This window comes from Botryllus schlosseri, chromosome 4 (genome assembly GCF_051294905.1).
Source record: "Botryllus schlosseri isolate E-star chromosome 4, Bs_hap1, whole genome shotgun sequence".
NCBI lineage: Eukaryota > Metazoa > Chordata > Ascidiacea > Stolidobranchia > Styelidae > Botryllus > Botryllus schlosseri.
The window spans coordinates 20,577,750-20,595,873 of NC_137239.1; the positions used below are offsets into that span (position 1 = coordinate 20,577,750).

The 18,124-nt window shown below is 41.1% G+C and overlaps 3 protein-coding genes and 2 long non-coding RNA genes across 5 annotated transcripts; 2 read left to right on the top strand and 3 right to left on the bottom strand.

Moving 5' to 3' along the window:
- Positions 1-206: 206 nt before the first annotated feature.
- LOC145437342 (3'-5' exoribonuclease 1-like) lies at positions 207-6,090 on the bottom strand. The gene is made up of 4 exons (XM_080314547.1): positions 5,713-6,090; positions 3,991-4,184; positions 2,976-3,090; positions 207-678 (listed from the first exon to the last, which is right to left on the bottom strand). Exons 1-4 carry the CDS (start codon positions 6,088-6,090, stop codon positions 328-330), a joined length of 1,038 nt encoding a protein of 345 aa, XP_080170673.1. The 3' UTR covers positions 207-327.
- A 30-nt stretch (positions 6,091-6,120) lies between these two features.
- LOC145437340 (WD repeat domain phosphoinositide-interacting protein 2-like) lies at positions 6,121-9,008 on the bottom strand. Its single transcript, XM_080314542.1, has one exon. It carries the CDS (start codon positions 8,918-8,920, stop codon positions 7,664-7,666), a length of 1,257 nt encoding a protein of 418 aa, XP_080170668.1. The 5' UTR covers positions 8,921-9,008; the 3' UTR covers positions 6,121-7,663.
- Positions 9,009-10,472: 1,464 nt separating this feature from the next.
- On the top strand, positions 10,473-11,429 carry LOC145437344 (uncharacterized). The gene is made up of 2 exons (XR_013914639.1): positions 10,473-10,638; positions 11,106-11,429. It is a non-coding gene; the product is annotated as an uncharacterized LOC145437344 (long non-coding RNA).
- LOC145437343 (uncharacterized) lies at positions 11,256-12,961 on the bottom strand. Its single transcript, XR_013914638.1, has 2 exons — positions 12,344-12,961; positions 11,256-11,475 (listed from the first exon to the last, which is right to left on the bottom strand). It is a non-coding gene; the product is annotated as an uncharacterized LOC145437343 (long non-coding RNA).
- A 2,959-nt stretch (positions 12,962-15,920) lies between these two features.
- LOC145437338 (sphingosine-1-phosphate lyase 1-like) lies at positions 15,921-18,080 on the top strand. Its single transcript, XM_080314540.1, has one exon. The coding sequence runs from the start codon at positions 16,049-16,051 to the stop codon at positions 17,741-17,743; it is 1,695 nt and encodes a 564-aa protein (XP_080170666.1). The 5' UTR covers positions 15,921-16,048; the 3' UTR covers positions 17,744-18,080.
- The last annotated feature ends 44 nt before the right edge of the window (positions 18,081-18,124 follow it).

The following is an 18,124-nucleotide window of genomic DNA, read 5'->3' on the forward strand; positions in this document are numbered from 1 at the left end:
AACTATCTTACGGTCATATTAAAATATACATACTAGGAATGGACAATTTGGACACAGGTGTCAACTGTCAATAGATATCTGGAGAGGACAACACGAAGTGGTAATGATTCAACAATTTTCTACCGCGGTGTATGCGGTCACCTTGAGTGGTTACGGAAGTACCTCACTAATTTAAAAACATCACACCAACACATGTACGTACAATGTACATGTAAATTCCCGTATATTTCGAAGATTTCAAGGCAGTGAAACAATTGAATAGATTGCTATTATCAGGCAGATAAACAAACCCACAACATTCAACCAGCGTTCAGACAGATCATATAGTCATAAAATGCACCCGGAAAGACTTCCCGTCAAGCAAGCAATCTCTTTATCGCGCACGTCTTGCGCGGGTAATACCGCGTTCTCCTTGTCCGAGTCCTGATTTCGAGACACAGCGTCGTCAGCGGGCGACGCCAGCGCTATGTGCCTATACATTTTCTCCCGCTCCCTCTCTGTGATGGACTCCAGCCTGCCGTCGTTGAGTCGCTCGTTGACCTGAATCACGCACCCGTCTTCTATCATTCTCGCCACGATCTTGGCGATGTTTTTCGCGTCGTCCAGGCCGCAGTGCAGTCGCCCTTGGAACTTGAATCCGAGATTCGAGAGCATGACCTCTAGCTTGGGTCTGTTTATCTGAAGGAAAAAATCGGGTTGACGGACGGAGTTCGCTATCGAAACTAACGTTTATCATGCGGGGGAACTAGTAGTTAGGGCTGCTCAAGCATAAGCCTACAACGAAACCGGGCCGTGCTGCGCTGAAAGTAGGCAGATCAGGAATCATACATCAGCCTGGCGAAAACCAACCAATGTAGTCGAAATGCCATAAATACCAAAGAAACAACAACAAGAAGAGTAGAAGTAAAACTATGAATTTTTACTAAAGTGCGAGTAGAAGTAGCGATTTCTAAGTGAAAAGTAAGTATTCTAGGCCTATTTCACCGAAACACTGAAAACTGTAATTAGTCTTGAAATATAAGTACAGCGAGCAGGTGAAACCTATACTCAAGTACACGAGGTTTCATCTACTTGCACTACTAACTCCAGATCTGAGACTAATTCCACTTCTACTCGACAGTTTTTTGGTTTTTTATTCAAGCTATACCTGAAAATGTTTCATTTTTACTTATTCAGAAATCGCTATTTCTGCGTGTATCCGAGTTAGCGGTGTTCAGAATTGACCGACTTTGGGGAAAACCCCCATTTTCAGCCGATATTTTTCCAGCTCAGCATGCACAGTGCACACAGGTGCAAGTGATGAGTTACAGAAAAAAGTAGCTAGAATATGTTTTCAAGGGAAGAGGCATGGGAAACGGACTGAAAACCATGGCTTTTTGAAAGTCGGACAATTCTGAACAACCCTAACCCGAGGAGAGAGATATTTCGCTGTCTCTGTTTGAAGAAGTAGATCAGGGACAATGCGTCGTAGACTTATGTTCGTCGCTGGTTTTCAAAATCGCAAGATGTCAATTAGATGCCGTTTTCAAAATAATACACCATAACCCCGATATAGGGGCAACATCGCCCAGCTGGCCGTAGAATTACGGTGTTGAAAGTGACGCAAATCTACCCAAATGCCGACCTATTTTAGACTTAACAAAATATAAAAATAGTAAAAAGTAGATGACCTTCAAAAACTGTTTAAGCTAAAACTACAACTGGTCCAGGTGAGAGGGACTCCAGTACTGTTGGATTCGTATTGAATCAAGAGGAGTTAATCTCTTGGTGAAAATACGGAACAGTTCTGTATCCTGAACTACAACTAGGCCCATTTGAGTGAAAGAAGAAGACGGCTAGGCAAATTTATAACTATACTCTAATTCAGGGCTGGCCAACCTTTTCAGCCAAAGGGCCACATTCGATTGACGAACTATTGCGCGGGCCACTAACCGCGCCAAGCGCGAAATTTTTTTGAAGTTCATTGGTCAATAATATTGTCACTTGACTATATTGCGGGCCTGCAGTATATCGCTTGTCTAAGTTTGCGAGGACTGGGATATATCGATATCGAAAGCTGTGACCAACATGCGTCAATCATTTCATGCCCAGGTTTCATAGTCGATGGTCTTACTGCAAGCGGAAACGCAAGGTTGCATATGTTGAACGACACTTTTTCCCGTAGTCGCGAATATAATTAGACTCAATCTGATACATTACGTATTCTACCATTTTCACAAAAGGACAACAATATTAAAAACAAAAAATCGAGTGACAACATGTTGCGCTAAGCTTAAATTTTTACTATTAATAAATCTATCGCAAATTATTCTGCTTTATTGTAGTAGTTGTTGTCGTTTGTGGTATTCATGGTGTTTGTCGACTACTTTGGTCATTTACACCAGGCGGATATTTTTCTATTTTTTTTTATTCCAGGCTGATATTTTTCTATTTTTTTTTATTCCGTAACTGCCGACAATAGCACGGCCTACTTCTAGGCTTTTTGTGAGACACCGCTTACGCGCATGAGGTGGCGAGAAGGAGCCTAGATAAAGCTCCAACACTTCTGTATAGGAAATCGGAAGTCGACCTCGGTCGGTCTCGAGCCCGCAACCCATTGGTGTTGCAGCCGCGGATTAGACCGCTACGCTATCTCGCCACGCTTTATTGTAGTGTACGAAGATATACCAATGGCAGAATGGCTGATGGATCTGTCAATGCGTCGGCAGTGATATTTTAGTCATCACATCTCAAGTGTTGCGGCCAGACTAATCAAATTTTTTGTTGGTCTTACAAGTTCACAATCTGCGCAATCCATTTTTGATTATATTAGAAATTCCAGAAATTACCCGCGGGCCACGGGTTGGCCGGCCCTGCTCTAATTCATTGAATGGGCATTGAAGTTAGCAGGATGTTTGCTATTATTGCATGATATGGGCCGATGAGGAAAATACCGTACCTCGAAATCCAAACGAGGTATCGAAAGAAACGCTCACCTTATAAAAGTTACCGAAAACTTTCTTGAGATTGACCCATCTTTTCGCCCATTTCGGGTAGCCGATATCGCTGACCGCGCATTGCAGGTTGAGAAATCGGCTGAAATCCCACGGCCTATAACGAAACTCACGAAAAATAACAGCTTGTTAAATTTTGTGGCACGCTGCTAAATAAAAGATGTGTTCAAAGTAGTCCTTGTTTGTATTCAGGTAGAACTAGAAGTAACCTGATATAGTTCTACTCAAGTACATGTAGTAGTAGGCCTAATAAGCAGACTACTTAGTGATTTAGAAGTAAAGAAGTAGGTATGCTAGGCATAGATTTGCCTAGAAAACTGAAAAAAAGAACGCCTAACAGAAAATGAAGCATTGAACGTTGCTGTTCAATTAGAAGTAGAAGTATCCTCATATATTTGTACTCAAACACAAGAACCGTAATTTTCCATGTATAATACGCACCCGGAAAATTGCATGTAGATTCTGCGAGCGCATACAGCAATCAATGACCTAATTTCGCTGGCGAACAAATGACAAATCCACATCAGCAGATCGCGAATCTCGCTAATTGACAACACGCTTCTCGCTAATTGGCAGCGCCCACTGCACTGATAATACGAATTACTGGGCAGGATGGCTGCATGTGATGCGCAATTGACAACGAACAAAAAGAAAGGTGTGATTTCAAGCTAAATTTCAAAAAAGATTTTTTTCAAGAATTGTTGTACCCATGCATAATGCGCACCCCCTGATTTGGGGACAAAAATCGATACAATTTGGCTCATTATATATGGAAAATTGAGGTATTAGCAGAAGTAGCGAGTTGGAAGTAAGTAAAAAAGTAGGTACGGTACTCTAGGCCTAGTTTTACCTAGAAAACTAAAAATTGTTCCATACATGTAAAAGTAGTCAAAAAAATAGAACCACTTCTGGAAATAGTGTTAATAGGCTAAATCTGCTAGAAGCAGAAGTGCCTCGTAGCTGACCACCAATGCGGAATACTTCATACCCATCTTACCCATCAGTAACAAACGCCGCGTTTTTCTTAGAGTGCAGGTTTCTGTCTTTCAACCACCGTTCGAATCTTTCGAAAACGCGGGGAAACTCAGGAGCCGTGTCGACGTCGTTTTGCGAGATGCCAGTCAGGGAAACGCAGAATTCGGACAAAATCGGGTTCAGCGTAGGCCGGCAGTATGAATGAAACTGGTCAATCTGGCGACAACGACACGGAACATCATTCGTCAAATTTAGTGTAGGCCTGCTGGGGTTGTAAATTGTAATGACTCGAGTCATGAGTCAACTGGAGTCAGACTCGAGTCATTTTCTAAAATACGGGAAAAGACTAGACTCGACTTGTAATCGAGTCATAGCGCTTGAGTCGACCGAGTCATATGACTCGAGACACAGACAGACAAGGCAGGCATTTTGTTGTAACTTTGAATAATAGTAGGCTATTATTGGTATTTTGTATGTCAGTATTGGTGTTTGTAAAATAAGGCCAGAAACTGTACAAGGTGAGGAAAATTAGTACGGTATATTATGAATACGAGGCACTCAATGTCTCCCAAACAGAGTTGTTAAAAAACGAGTTGAACAGAATTTACACACAACGACTTGGACTCAAGTCTCAACACGGCGACTCAAACTCGAACTGTTGAAGAACCATGACTTGACTGGAGTCAAAACTACAAAAGTCCAATTTATATGTGACTTAGGACCTTGTGACTTGGTTACAACCCTGATGCCTAAACTATATCAGTGGTTCCCTACACGCTTTTGAGGTGAGCCATTCAAAAATTCAGATTGCGTTACCGATTGCTACACAATTTTGAATGAAAATATTTTCAAGCTTCGCCATCTCTTCAATTTCAATCGACAAAAGGAGAATGTAGTTCAGTGCTTGTATCAAATACACACAACTCCACCCTTGCACCAGATTTGTAAACTATTGCATTGATTTGTTTTTCCCATTGTTGCTCAGCCAAACACGATTACTTATTAGGGGTCTTCAAAAATGACTTTTTTTCTCAAATCGTACTGGTTACTTGATAAAATTGTTAGGTTACCTAATTTAAGACTACACACCAAATTTGGTTCAATTCCAACCAATAGCCGCATTGCTACAGGAGAAGAAAGTTTCTATTTATTATATAAAAATAAATAACAAAAAATTTTGAAAATTTTCTGTTCACCCAATGGAAGTGTTAGGTTGTCTATAGAAACAATGTTCACCAAATTTGGTTCCATTCCAACCAGCGGAAGCGGAGTTATTGCCGTCGAAAAATTTGGATTTGAATAGAATAGTATTTACGGTGGGCACCACCATAATAAATAATACGGTAATTGAAGAATTGGTCACCGTAAATACTATTTTATTCATAATCCAAATTTTTCGACGGCCATAACTCTGCTTCCACTAGTTGGAATTGAACCAAATTTGGTGAACATCGTTTCTATAGACAACTTAACCCTTTCATGGGGTGAACAGAAAATTCTCAAATTTTTTGTTATTGATTTTTTTACAAAAGTGTGTCAAATTAGACATCGAGCCGAAAATTTGACCTTTTTCTTTTTTTTAGTCAACCCGCCGGTGATTACAGTTTGTATGCCCAATTTTCGGTACACAAAATTTGGGGGGGCAATGATCGGTGTTGACCTTGAAAAGGGGGCGATGGGTCGAAAAAGGTTGGGAACCACTGTTCTAGACAAAAAATATCTCGCAACAAGAAAGTCTACTCACAACATTCCCAGTGTCAGCGTCGATCAAGATCGCCGGAAACTCGATAATCTCATGCACGTACTGCGGCCCGTTGATTTTTTCGCAAGTGGCTTCGAAATCGATCACGACAAAGTGCTCGTAATACTGACTTCTCAACGGCACCGATTCCAAGTGCGCCCGTTGCTTACGATAAAAGTTCTTTAATCTCCTATTCAAAACTTCTTTCACGCCCTTCGGATTGAGACCGTTTTTCTTCAGCAATTGCACCATGACGTTTTTGTGCATTTTATTGATCTCGCCGTTGATTCGCGACAAACTTAAATCGTCGAGGGATTCGAAATACGGGAAGAGTTCGTCATCATCTTTACGAGATTTTCGGGAGCTCCGCGTCGAAGACATCTTTCTTTAAAACGTGCTTACAAACTACGATTCTATGATAACAGAAAGAACAAAAATTTCATTACTAATCAGTGCAGTACGAGAGATAAGTGACATCTCTGTGGCAGTAAATATTTTTCTGCGTTGACAGTGATGGAGTCGTAGGCCTGCCTTCATTATTACATTTTAAGACATACCATACATCATAATGTCAACACCAGTTCCATGCAAAGGATTCCAGCAAATGCAGAAACAACTTTTTTCTCGAAAATGCAATTTTGTCGATTCATCAGAAATATTACAAAATGATTACTGCTACGTCAAACACTTTTGATGAAGTTCAAAGCCACCTATTGGGATGTAGACCTATCTTCTACACAGGTTGTATTTATTTACAAGCAATCATGACGGATGATCGAATGAGTATGAGCAGAAAATGAATATCTCCAAAAAACAGATCCTCACGGGCAAAACTGGAATGGCAACTCTGGTAGTTGAAAACCGATAATTCACAAATTTGCATCAAGAAGTCACCACATAACATTCACAGTTGACAATCAGCGATGCCTGGTTCGAATAGTCTCATATTTTGGTGTCTCATCAGATAACACACCTACATACATAGGCCTACTACTGATCAGTACAATCATTGCTCATTGTAACTATGTTGGCAAAGACTAAAAATTTTCTGAAAGCTATTATGAAAAAATTATGACAAGAGCAGTGCAGTACAGCAGAGAGACTCGGTAATCAACTCTATAGGACAAGCTGTTTTCAATGTTGACAGCAAGATTACAATGAAATTTACCAACAGATTACTGTATATAAAATTACAAAAATGACCATTCCAAAAGAACAACATAGAAAAAAAAAGAATCTGGAAATTTCAAGTTACAAATATCAATCGTGTCAGGTGTCACAGTACTAAGACCTGTCACCATCCTATGGAAGGTTTCACACACACCATGCCTAGGTGAAATACATTGCAATACAGATCACAGCTACATCCACGCCCCAGTAGACATTAGCTATGTTATTGAAAGATTGAATCAGAATTTGTGCTCACTAACTAAATGGTTAGTCAAGAAGTCACTCTTGACTTCGGAAAGTTGAAAATTTGAATGTGATTTGAATCATCAATAAAGAATCAGTATGGTAGAATACCGAAGCATATCCTTTGTAGTTTCAAGTTGGTCCGGGCTAGCCGGGATCAATAAGATTAGACCCAATGGTAGTACCTAGTATGCGAGCTGAAATTTTTCATTAAAAATAAATTGCATGTGTTATACATTCTTATTTTCTAATAAATTTGTTTTTCATTCGTTCGGTCGTATGAGATATCTGATTGTGGGTCGCACAAGAAAACTTGGTTTAAAAGTGGTTCGCTAACTGAAGAAGGTTGGGATGCACCGATCTATAAACATTATCATTACCGGTATCAAGAAAAGAAAATTTCAGAGCGGCAAAATAGTTTCAACCAGTGAATTTACGCAACATTTAACGAATTTCACAACACATAAACATATTGTAACACACGATAATACTGCAAAGAAGTCAGGAGACGCACAGTACGAGACATTGATCGCAGCTGACTTCAACTGGCATCCGCTTCCGACTTATATTCCTCGTGACGTTCAGTGTTTTGAAACGCGACGACGTGCACTTCTTCTTTAGTTCGATCTGCTTCCGGCAAGTTCACGACCTGCGACGTCATTTCACCGCTGGAAATATCATCCTTACCGGGTGCGTCCATACCAGGCATAACACAATGCTGACGCACCATGTCGCAGACGCCTCCGGCTTTTGAATCAATATTGAAAATATATACATATCCATCGTAGCACGCTGCGAATATATACGGCACCTTCTGTATGCTTACAATTGCACATATGCTTTTTACCCCGAGAATAGGTAATTTAGCAGTAGCGAAAGCACGGTCTTGGTTTAGGACGCTGGATACTTGTGTCGGAAGATAACTAGCAGACACAGAAACTACTTTATTAAAATATCCCATCCAGCTGCCATTATCATCGGCAGTCGCCATCTCCTTTTCAGAAGCATCCACGAGTTTAAAAATGTGAATCGTTTCCGTATTGCTAGACACGCACAGAAAAGTTGATTCCCTGCTGAAAGCGAGGCACGATATCTCAACGCACCTTTTCAGTCCACGCCTCAAATCAAACAACGGCTGACCATCAGGGATTGAAAAAACACGTATGACGGTACCCTTCACAGAAGCCGTCGCTAATTTGGTACCCATCAAATCGAATACAAACTGCGCCAAAGGCCCGTTATGTGCCGAAATATTGACGACAGCTTTGTAATTCGTGATATCAAACACTTGGACCTCTCCGGTTAAAGCACTGCCCGGATAAGCCAAGTACGCGGTTTCGTTGTTAGTACTGATGGCACACAGGCCTTTTGGATTCAACGGTGTATCGCGTATCGTGTGCATGAGACTCATGTCTTTAGAGCTGTAAATGTACATGCAATCTTCTAGAAGAACCACTAACCGTTGTCGGTTGATTCGAACTGCCAGTATCTGATTGAAGTAACTTTTTGTACAAATCTCGGTGCCTTTTTTGAAGTAGCACACTTTCAATGTCCTTGGAGAGCTCATACTTACAATCGCGACAAGGCTACTGGAATAAAGTCTTTCTATGATGTATACATCCTTGGTCTCTCCCTCGTTATCGTACATGGTATCCAAATCCTCGATCGTTGTGAGATCGTATAGGGTGAATCCGGACTTGGTTCCGACATGCAGGCAGGAATGGTCTTGGTTAAAGCTGACGAACAGGACTTCCGCAGTGCCGCTCGCAGATTCTTGCACACCGACAGGGCTTGACATTTGTCTTATTTTTCGAGTAACGTAATCTATATACGTGAACTGTCAGAAGGCAGAAGTTGAATAAAAATAATTGTGAAATAGGTCGGCCTAAGCCAGACTGGAATCAGTGGTTGTTTTCGTCAATAAGCTGCGCGTGACAGCAGGGTTTCTTCCATAGAATAATTAAAGAATTGAATGAGAAGTTGCGCGTGACGTTTGCCACCAATTCCACTCTGGGGCCTAAGTGCCTTTTGAGTTGACTACAAGAAGGAGGAAACTATACATGCTTGCAATAAGAAATAGAATGAAATAGAAAATAGAATAGAAATGCTAGCAATAGAAAATACATACAATGAGTAATCTAAAATTAGTAATCAATATGAAATGAACTAATTTGCATCCACAAATTCAACATAAGTTTCATTCATAAAACCGATATTCGTTAGCTCAGGACAGGACCAAACACGATCTTCTAAGACAAATGGCCAGAACAAAGTCGTGCGTCGCGCAACGTTGTATCAATGCATTATATGTACAATTCAAATTCCCTTCCGGGCCGAAATTAATAAAACGTCGCAATGAATTGAGTTAAACCGGAACGACATCAATGACCGACGCAAAGTTGCATGGGTAATAATAGCTGCGCCTGCAATATCTGGGTCATGTGTATACCATAATACTTGCTATCACTGTCACTGGTGCCCTGGCGGCTGGTGCTAGGCTCTGAACGTGTCCCCCTCCTCCTCCCGCCGGGCCGGGCCGGGTGCTGGGCTGCTGGGTGTCTCAGGTCTCCAGTTGTTGATTGACAGGTATATACAACATATCACGAGGGACTCGCCAGATGGCAGCACGAAGCCGATTCGCTAACGATTCATGTAATTTTGATGTCGCTCGGTTCGGATGATGTATTTCGAATAGAATGTAGCCTTTCGAATACCGAAGCAGATCGAAACGAGACAACCGGAAACAAATGTCTTGATGAATGTCCCTACTCTTCTTATTAGATGTTTAAAATCAAAGGTTCGGGAAGTAGTCAAGTGAACTTCATACTTCAGGCATTCAATCTATAGATAACTAACCTACCGCAGGTTAGTTATCTATAGACTACCAGAGATGAGCGGATTTGAAATTTCTATGTCCTAATCCAATCCAAATCCGAACCTTCAAATCCAAATCCTAATCCTAATCCATAACTTTTCATATTCAAGTCCATGTCCAATCCTAATCCGATTCCAACTGGAAAAAATACTAATTTATGCAATGGACGGATTTGAAAATTTTCTTTCACAACCAACGATTCACTTGATTCAAGATAACTTAGCAACCATAATTACGTTAATAACTGATCTGAATAAAGTTTGTCACCATTCGCCCACGACATTTCAATCTCCCAGAAAATAGGTAAATCCAAATCCTAATCCGTTCTGAAAGGTCAACTGCATCTCTATAGACAACTTTGCGGAATCATGTTCAGAACTTTATTTTATACCTAAATTACCGACTTTCCGTGTTTCTACTCAATCAGAAATTGCCGTAATTTTGACTGAAAGTCCCAATATTGGCATGTTTACAGAAAAAGCAGAATGTGCATTGTGACGTCAAGTACATGACATCTCTATTCTCACCACAGCGGATATGTGTGATTGTGTGTTCGCCAAGACGCTAGGCGAATATTCGAGTTAGTTGTATGGCGAAGGACTCGCTTGTATGGTGTTAAAACTGAATCTGAGTACTTGAATGTAAGTATGAAATGCGGACGCGCTTCAGGTGGTGATTCGCTCGATCCCACATCAGTGGAACCCCTATCAGCTTCGTATGATGGGTCGGTTGGTAATCTGTAGTGTGATCAGCGTAAAAGCTAAATGAAATGCAGTATGGTAGCGGCCTATGTATAATTTGGTGGATTACTTCGTTTCAATTAGGAATCTTGCTACAATCAATCACAGGTGTTAATATGGAGGTTGCCAGCTTAAATGCCAACTATCAGGGAGAGTTTGTGCTGACAGAATAAGAGTGAATCACAGCATTACCATGATTTCAATCAGCTTGTTGGGATGGTGATGCATTGAAGATGTCTTACTATAGATATGAACAGGATTATGGCCACAGAATTATAACATCTAGTTTGATGCATGAGTGAATGAGCCTCATTAAGATGAAACGGCGAGTCCGTTGCCAAGTAATTTCCTAACACTACACTTTTCAGGAAGCCGAGAAACACTGCACAGGAATTTCGTCCGATTGCTATGGGGATTCTGCAGAAAACAACACGGAAAATCCTGCCTGCGCATGTCGTTACTGCCATCCGATCAAAAGTCACATCCAGTAGTTTCAAAGGATTTCAATTTTGAAATGCTTCATTGCGCATGAAAATAGTTTTATTGAAAATAGTAAATGCAACAAACTAATCCATCAACACTGCTACTGTATCAGGAAGAGAAACATATCGGGTTTTGTGTCCAGCAATATCATCATCCGAGCTAATTTTGACGATGCCGCTACTCAAATAAAATTGATGAACTCTGCCGTTCCTGGTCGTGTTTTGACGAGTGCATTGACTTCTTCATTGCAGTAATCTAGAGAAGGCAAAAAAATATCACAAGGTGTTATAACACAGTCAGATTGAAGGCAGTATTCCTTCTCAAGTATCATTAAATAAAGGATTGCAAACTGTATCCTACAATGATGCGTGTGGCTTGTGAATATGGTGAAATCTTATAAGGGTTGTTTTGAACAGTTAACAGAGTACTTTACGACGGTTATGGTGATACTGGTACTTTCTCATCTCCGCTGAGCTGCCAACATCTTGAGAGGGACATAGATTACGATATAGTAATGGATCATGGGTATTATCGTGTTACTTTTGCTGCTTACATGATAAGTAGGCTTCCTGACTCATAGGCTACAGCTTCATCAGTCTATGATTTTATCAGGGTTGTAGCCAAGTGGCAAATTTCCGAGTCACAAGTCATCTCACTTCTATATAGTTTTGGCTCGAGTCGCATCCTTTTCAATTATCCACGGAGTCCATAAAAGCCAGGTTGGAATCCCGGTACGTTTAGCGCAATATCATTGGTGTTCCAAGGCGGTTTTCGGCGTCACACCTGTGTGCAGTCAGTGGAATCTTTGGTGTGCACGAGACACCTATTCCATATTGGCATAAAAGAAGGTCAGCGACGTAACCATCAGGTCATGAAGTCAGCTGGTTACATACTCCCTTTTCAGTAACTAATGCCACTACTTCATTCAATGAGTGAAGTGGCTTAATTTTAGAATACTTCCACTTCAAAAGTTTTTGAAGGCATATACGGTACCGTACTTAATTCTACATGTATATACTTGAGTGCAAACAATAACTACTTTCGTTACTACCACAGTCAATACTAATAGAAACGGTTAGTTACAGTCTTATAGTACTAGCTGACTGAATACATTTTCACTTACCGATTTCGGACAGTACGTAGCTTTAGAGGAGTACCGGTATTCCTCCGTGAAAATAAAGTGTGGACGGGAGTACATGCGATAGTTGCCTTTGTTCGGTAGTCAACTAGCTTGTGTATCTCGGATACTTCATTGAAGCAAGATGGTTGGAAGTGATCCGCGCATGAATATGATTCTGTGCGCAATTTTGGTCTTCATGGTGTTCCGCACTGTTCAGCTAATCAGCTATAGGCGTCCGGTCGGCTGACGGCATATGGCTTGTGAAAGCGATGTAAGGACACTTTGAGTACCGCATATTGCGTATTGTAGCAGCCATACGCGACATAACGTCTACCTCCATTCCTCATCTTCTTAACAGCTTTCATGATCACACTGAAATACTCAAATCCACAGCAACAGGGATAACCTTATGCAAACCAGGTATCAAGACTTCTGCTGTGTCAGTTACATGACGTCATTTCATGGCTGAATGGTTTCGTTTCCGTTTTTTGACTTTTCGATTTATAATTTAAATTACTTGAAAACTATAAGGTATTTTCAATTTTCATTATTTTATTCATATTCCTAACCACATAATGTACGAAATAAGGCAAAGTCATTTTTGAGATGCAGTTGACCTTGAAAAAATTGTCTAATCCAAATCCAATCCAAATCCGACATAATTTCACAAATCCTGTTTTTTCAAAACCTAATCCTAATCCATGCTCATCTCTGCGGACTACTCGAATCTCAGCGTCACCAGCCATAACAAGTATATACAAAGTTCGACTCGGGGCTGAACCATTATTTCTTCTTACATAATCCTAGAAATTGAGAATGCCGTCGGTGCCTTACTTGTTGCCTTCCTGTATTGTTAGTATAGTAGTCTTTGGAGCGACGTCCGACTTACAGAAAGGAAAAGTTCTTATTTTCAAGTCACTATACCTGAGTGTTGAGTCTCTGGCCCGTATTCAGAGACACGTCTCTATCTCAAACTCAAGTCGTGCTCGACGGAGCAAAGGCTGAGTCAAGCTCGATTCTAGAGATCGTTTGGTATTCGGGTAGGATTTCGAGCGTTGCTCGGTTTCGAGTCTTTACTCGATAGATTAGACAGCTTGATGACTGCTTGCAGACGTCTGCGGATTTGTTAATTGCTCGCGATCTGGCAATCCGCCGGTTTGGATGTGATGTTGGTTGCCTAGTATTGCCTTCAATTACGTCAACACTTTATACTAGAATTATACGCTGGATGTATAGACGAAATAACACCGCTCAATAGCATGACTATTTGACATACTGTAGTAGCCAAAGCAAATATTTTTAAATAATGAAACACCAGACTTCATCCTAAAGTTTTCAGGCATAAGCACAAGCTATTTATTGGATTACTGATGAGGGTATTGGTACCGCGTTGTTGATATTTTCGCCATACACAGGGACGGATGGTTTTATCAACTGTATTGCGATGATCTAACATTGCGTACATTCATAAAGCGCCAGGTCATCTACCATCGTGTATTGCATTTGTACGCATCACCGAGGATTCAGTTCTTGCTAGGATTGGAGGATCGCTATTGTAGACAACAGCTTGTGTGTGGTTTTTCAGTAACATTCATCCTCCATTCGTTTCTACATGTCTTGATGCTACGTTTTATAATAAGTGATAAAACAGAGCGTTGTGAGGAATTAACCGATTTTGCGAATCCATCGGAAACCTTTCTGATGAAAATGTCCGCCGATTTGGGAATAGCCTACGCAGCCAACGATGAAGCCATACGGCGCTAAAACATGATTTCCTTCTTATAACGATGCTATATATTACAGTTGAAATTGTGAATTCATCACCAAACATGCTCACAGCGCAATTTCCGCAATATATTCTGGGCCAAACCGTGAAAAAGGGAATGAGTAAGGCCTTGAGTCTGCCCACAGCTTGACTCGGAAAAGGCTTGCTCAAACGCCGCATTTCGAGATCGACTCCAACCTCAGATCGTCATTGAATACCATAACCACAAAAGTACAACTCGAAAGAGCTCCAAGTTCGACTCCAGTCGAACTCAAACTCGTTCTCTCGCTTCGCTTTCTGAATACCGATTCTTACGCAATGTTGACGCAAAATGAGTTTGAGCACTGAGTAAGGTTTCTTGAATACGGGCCTCTGTCTCTGATAGAGTGATAAGTTGGATGAAAGTTGCAGCCTGAATTCAACAAGACCGGTCTTGTCGTATCCGCTTAGCCTACTTTTAAAAGTTCTCATTATTTTATTACTTTTCTTCAGAAAAATACCATAGTAGTTGAGTATTATTGTCATTTACTTTTGAATTTTGATTGATTGATTTGCCTGAACGATATACATGAATCGGTTTCACGCTCCCTGTTATTTCTTATGGTATGGGGCTAATGCGAAATGCCCTCAAATTGATTTATATAGTACCATACTGATGTCTCAGAACGATTCAAGTCTAGACTGTCTTAACTCTAGTATAGTAATCCTCCCATAAATTATGTAATGTTTCATCCAGCAATTTTGTAAATAATTATGCTACTTACTATAGCAGGGGGCAGGGGTGGGCTGTGGGCAACATACGACCAGGACGGGATTTTAAGTGGCCCGCAGAGAGTTACCCTGAAAGTGAAATTCTAATTTGAAAGTAGTAACAAACTTTATGTGCCACAGAATGATTCCAAGTTTGCCAACCTTAAAAAGATGGTCCTGAAACTCGTTCAGACAAGGCTGTGTTCCAATGATAATAAGGGATTCTACATCCGACATGTTTACCAAGTTCAAGGAACTGGTTGAAAACTTCCATCAACCACAGATGTCTGATTGACTTCAACAGCTATTGAAGTACATATCTATATGAAAGTGCTCGCATCTATTGCCAAGAGTTGGCTGAAAAGTCTCTGTGCCGCTTGAAATACTTATAAAGTATCTTTCTGAATGCATAGAGAAATGGTACGGTCTGGAACAGTATAAGATTACCTTGACTTGAGTAGGCATACTCCCTATTTGTATGCCTGGGAATACTATTGGCAAACAACTGTTATTGTTGACCCTAGCCCCGCCCCTTTTCAATGCTCCTTGTTCAAATTTGAGCAGTTGCGATGCTGGCAGATCATTAATCTCTAAACCGGCAATATGTATCGCGATGGATTGCGTACATTGAACTGAGTGAGTTATTTTTGGACACGGTTGACCTCTGGAAATGGGTTCCAAAATGTATAATCCAAAGAAAGGGAGTGAAGACTCTAATCATGTGCCTGTAATGCGTATGTGGCAATCAGTACGAGTTTTGTCCAGGCAAGAGTTAACATGGATTCTTGTTGATAATATTATTTTGCATCTCAACAACATGCAGCCTTTCAGCAGGCTCGGTAGGCCTACTACTTCAATCAGGTTTTGTCAAATGAGCCTATTAGTCGGGGTACCGTTTGCTTTGCATTTATGGAATGTATACATGCGGGAATCATAGCTTAGGAGCAGATAGTCAGTTACAATACCATAGCATTGTTAGAACTAATAGGTTAACTATAGTGTTTTGAGGATTGCCGATTTTCAATATGCAGTTACAGAATTATAGCTCTGCATGAATTTTTTATCTTCTACAAGTAGTTAGCAGACACCTACAATACCTGCGTATTAATTAGAGTATTTCATGCTCATTTTCAGGACATTGGCCAGAGCAGGCTTACTTTTATATATAACGTAACTTTGCAGCTCTTTACAACATGACATCTGACGACATCGCAAAAAAGCTTGGTGAACTTTTTGACTTTGTAACGACCAACGCCAGATTATTATCGCAAAAAATCGACGAAAGTTGCAATGGATTACGACCATGGGAGATCATATTTTACACGGTCACAACCACGATGGTGATACTCGCCACAAAATCGTTTTTGTTCAAACGCGATCAAAGCTTGTATCAGAGATCGAAAAAGACATTTTTTCGGTACGTGAAACGTATGCCTGTCATTCGCGGAATTATCAAGAAAGAGTTGGGTAAAGTCAAAGAGTTCCTTTCCGCCGATAAGCTCTTCAAAATGAAGCCCGGCATGACATACCGAATGCAACTACCTCGACAAGGCTTCACAAGGTCTCAAATCTTGAAAGAAGTCGACGATTACGTTAGCATGGACCATCCATGGCAGAACGGTAGCGTGTCTGGCGCAGTGTACTACGGTGACCCAGAGCTCACCGAGACAGTTAGCCATGTTTTCAAGAAATTCACATGGTCCAACCCATTACACCCCGATTTATTTCCAGGGCTGCGCAAAATGGAGGCAGAAGTGGCCAGGATGACATGTGACTTGTTCCACGGCGACCCTATCGAGTCTTCGGGGTCAGTCACTTCGGGCGGTACCGAAAGTATCTTGCTGGCTATAAAAGCTTACCGCGATTGGGCCTATGACAACGGTGTCGAATACCCGGAGATGATTTGTCCGGTTAGCGCCCACGCTGCTTTTGAAAAGGGGGCCCATTACTTCCGCATCAAGTTGATACAAATTCCTCTCGATCCCAAAACGTACAAAGTAGACGTTAAAAAGATGAAACGCGCCATCAATAAAAACACATGCATGCTAGTAGGCTCTGCGCCACAATTTCCGCACGGTATAATCGACCCGATTGAAGAGATTTCAGCTCTAGGCTTGAAATACGGAGTCCCTGTCCATGTAGACGCATGCCTGGGTGGATTTCTGATTGCTTTCATGGACGACGCCGGTTTTCCACTGAGACCATTCGATTTCAGACTGCCTGGTGTCACTAGTATTTCAGCGGATACTCATAAGTATGGATTTGCGCCTAAAGGAACGTCATGTGTTTTGTATTCATCTGCCAAGTGGCGTAAATACCAGTATTTTGTGACACCAGACTGGCAAGGTGGCATGTACGCTACACCTACGTTAGGTGGTAGCCGTACTGGGACTGTGATAGCTGCATGCTGGGCTAGCATGATGAAATTCGGTCGTCAGGGCTACGTGGATTGTACTAGGAAGATCGTAAAAGCTCAAACGTACATCACACAGGAGTTGCGTAAGATTGAGAATATCTATGTTTTCGGCGAACCGCAAGTTAGCGTTGTCGCTATCGGTAGTTTGGACTTTGATATCTTCTTACTATCATCGGCGCTGGTGAAAGCAGGCTGGAATTTAAACGCGTTGCAATTCCCGTCTGCTATACATCTGTGTTGTACGATGCTGCATACTGAGCCGGGCGTCGCTGACCGGTTTGTTTCCGACACTAGAAAATGTGTGGAAGAGATTATGATGCAGCCGAAAAAGAAGAATACCGGCTCCGCTGCTATGTACGGCATGGCGCAAACGATACCGGACAGGTCCTTGGTGTCAGAATTAACCACGGCATACTTGGACGCGATCTATGACACGTCTGGAAGTGGTCAAGCGAAGCAAAACGGACACTAAATCAGCTGTGGTTGAAATAAAATTATGCAGATCGTTATTTTTCTTCAAGTTTTAGTAAAATTTAAAGGCTTAATTCTAGTACTTATAATTTATCAGCTGATTAGCAACGACAAAGAAACCCAATGTAACGAATTTGTAATGGTACTGGCGTAGTCAAAGTCCTGTTGAGTATCGATGGACGTTGCAATATTGATCCGTGGACTTTGAACAGTAATGTTATTATGTCGTAGTCACCATTTCTAGTAATATATAACAATAATTATGCCCGAGCTACCTTCTGTGATTCGTTTTAAATGTTTCATTGTTATCCGTAACGTGATGTCGTTGCGAAAATTCACTGTCTTGCATTTCTGTTTGGGAAATGGGCGGGATATTAGTAAT

What these genes read in the sequence shown, in the direction of transcription:
- LOC145437342 (XM_080314547.1), bottom strand. Translation starts at nt 6,090, where the DNA reads ATGTCTTCGACGCGGAGCTCCCGAAAATCTCGTAAAGATGATGACGAA. An exon ending in GCGGCGTTTGTTACTGATGG is followed by an intron (nt 3,091 to 3,990) that starts GTAAGATGGGTA and finishes GTTTCGTTATAG; the next exon opens with GCCGTGGGATTTCAGCCGAT. An exon ending in TTTTCGGTAACTTTTATAAG is followed by an intron (nt 679 to 2,975) that starts GTGAGCGTTTCT and finishes TTTTTCCTTCAG; the next exon opens with ATAAACAGACCCAAGCTAGA.
- LOC145437340 (XM_080314542.1), bottom strand. Translation starts at nt 8,920, where the DNA reads ATGTCAAGCCCTGTCGGTGTGCAAGAATCTGCGAGCGGCACTGCGGAA.
- LOC145437338 (XM_080314540.1), top strand. Translation starts at nt 16,049, where the DNA reads ATGACATCTGACGACATCGCAAAAAAGCTTGGTGAACTTTTTGACTTT.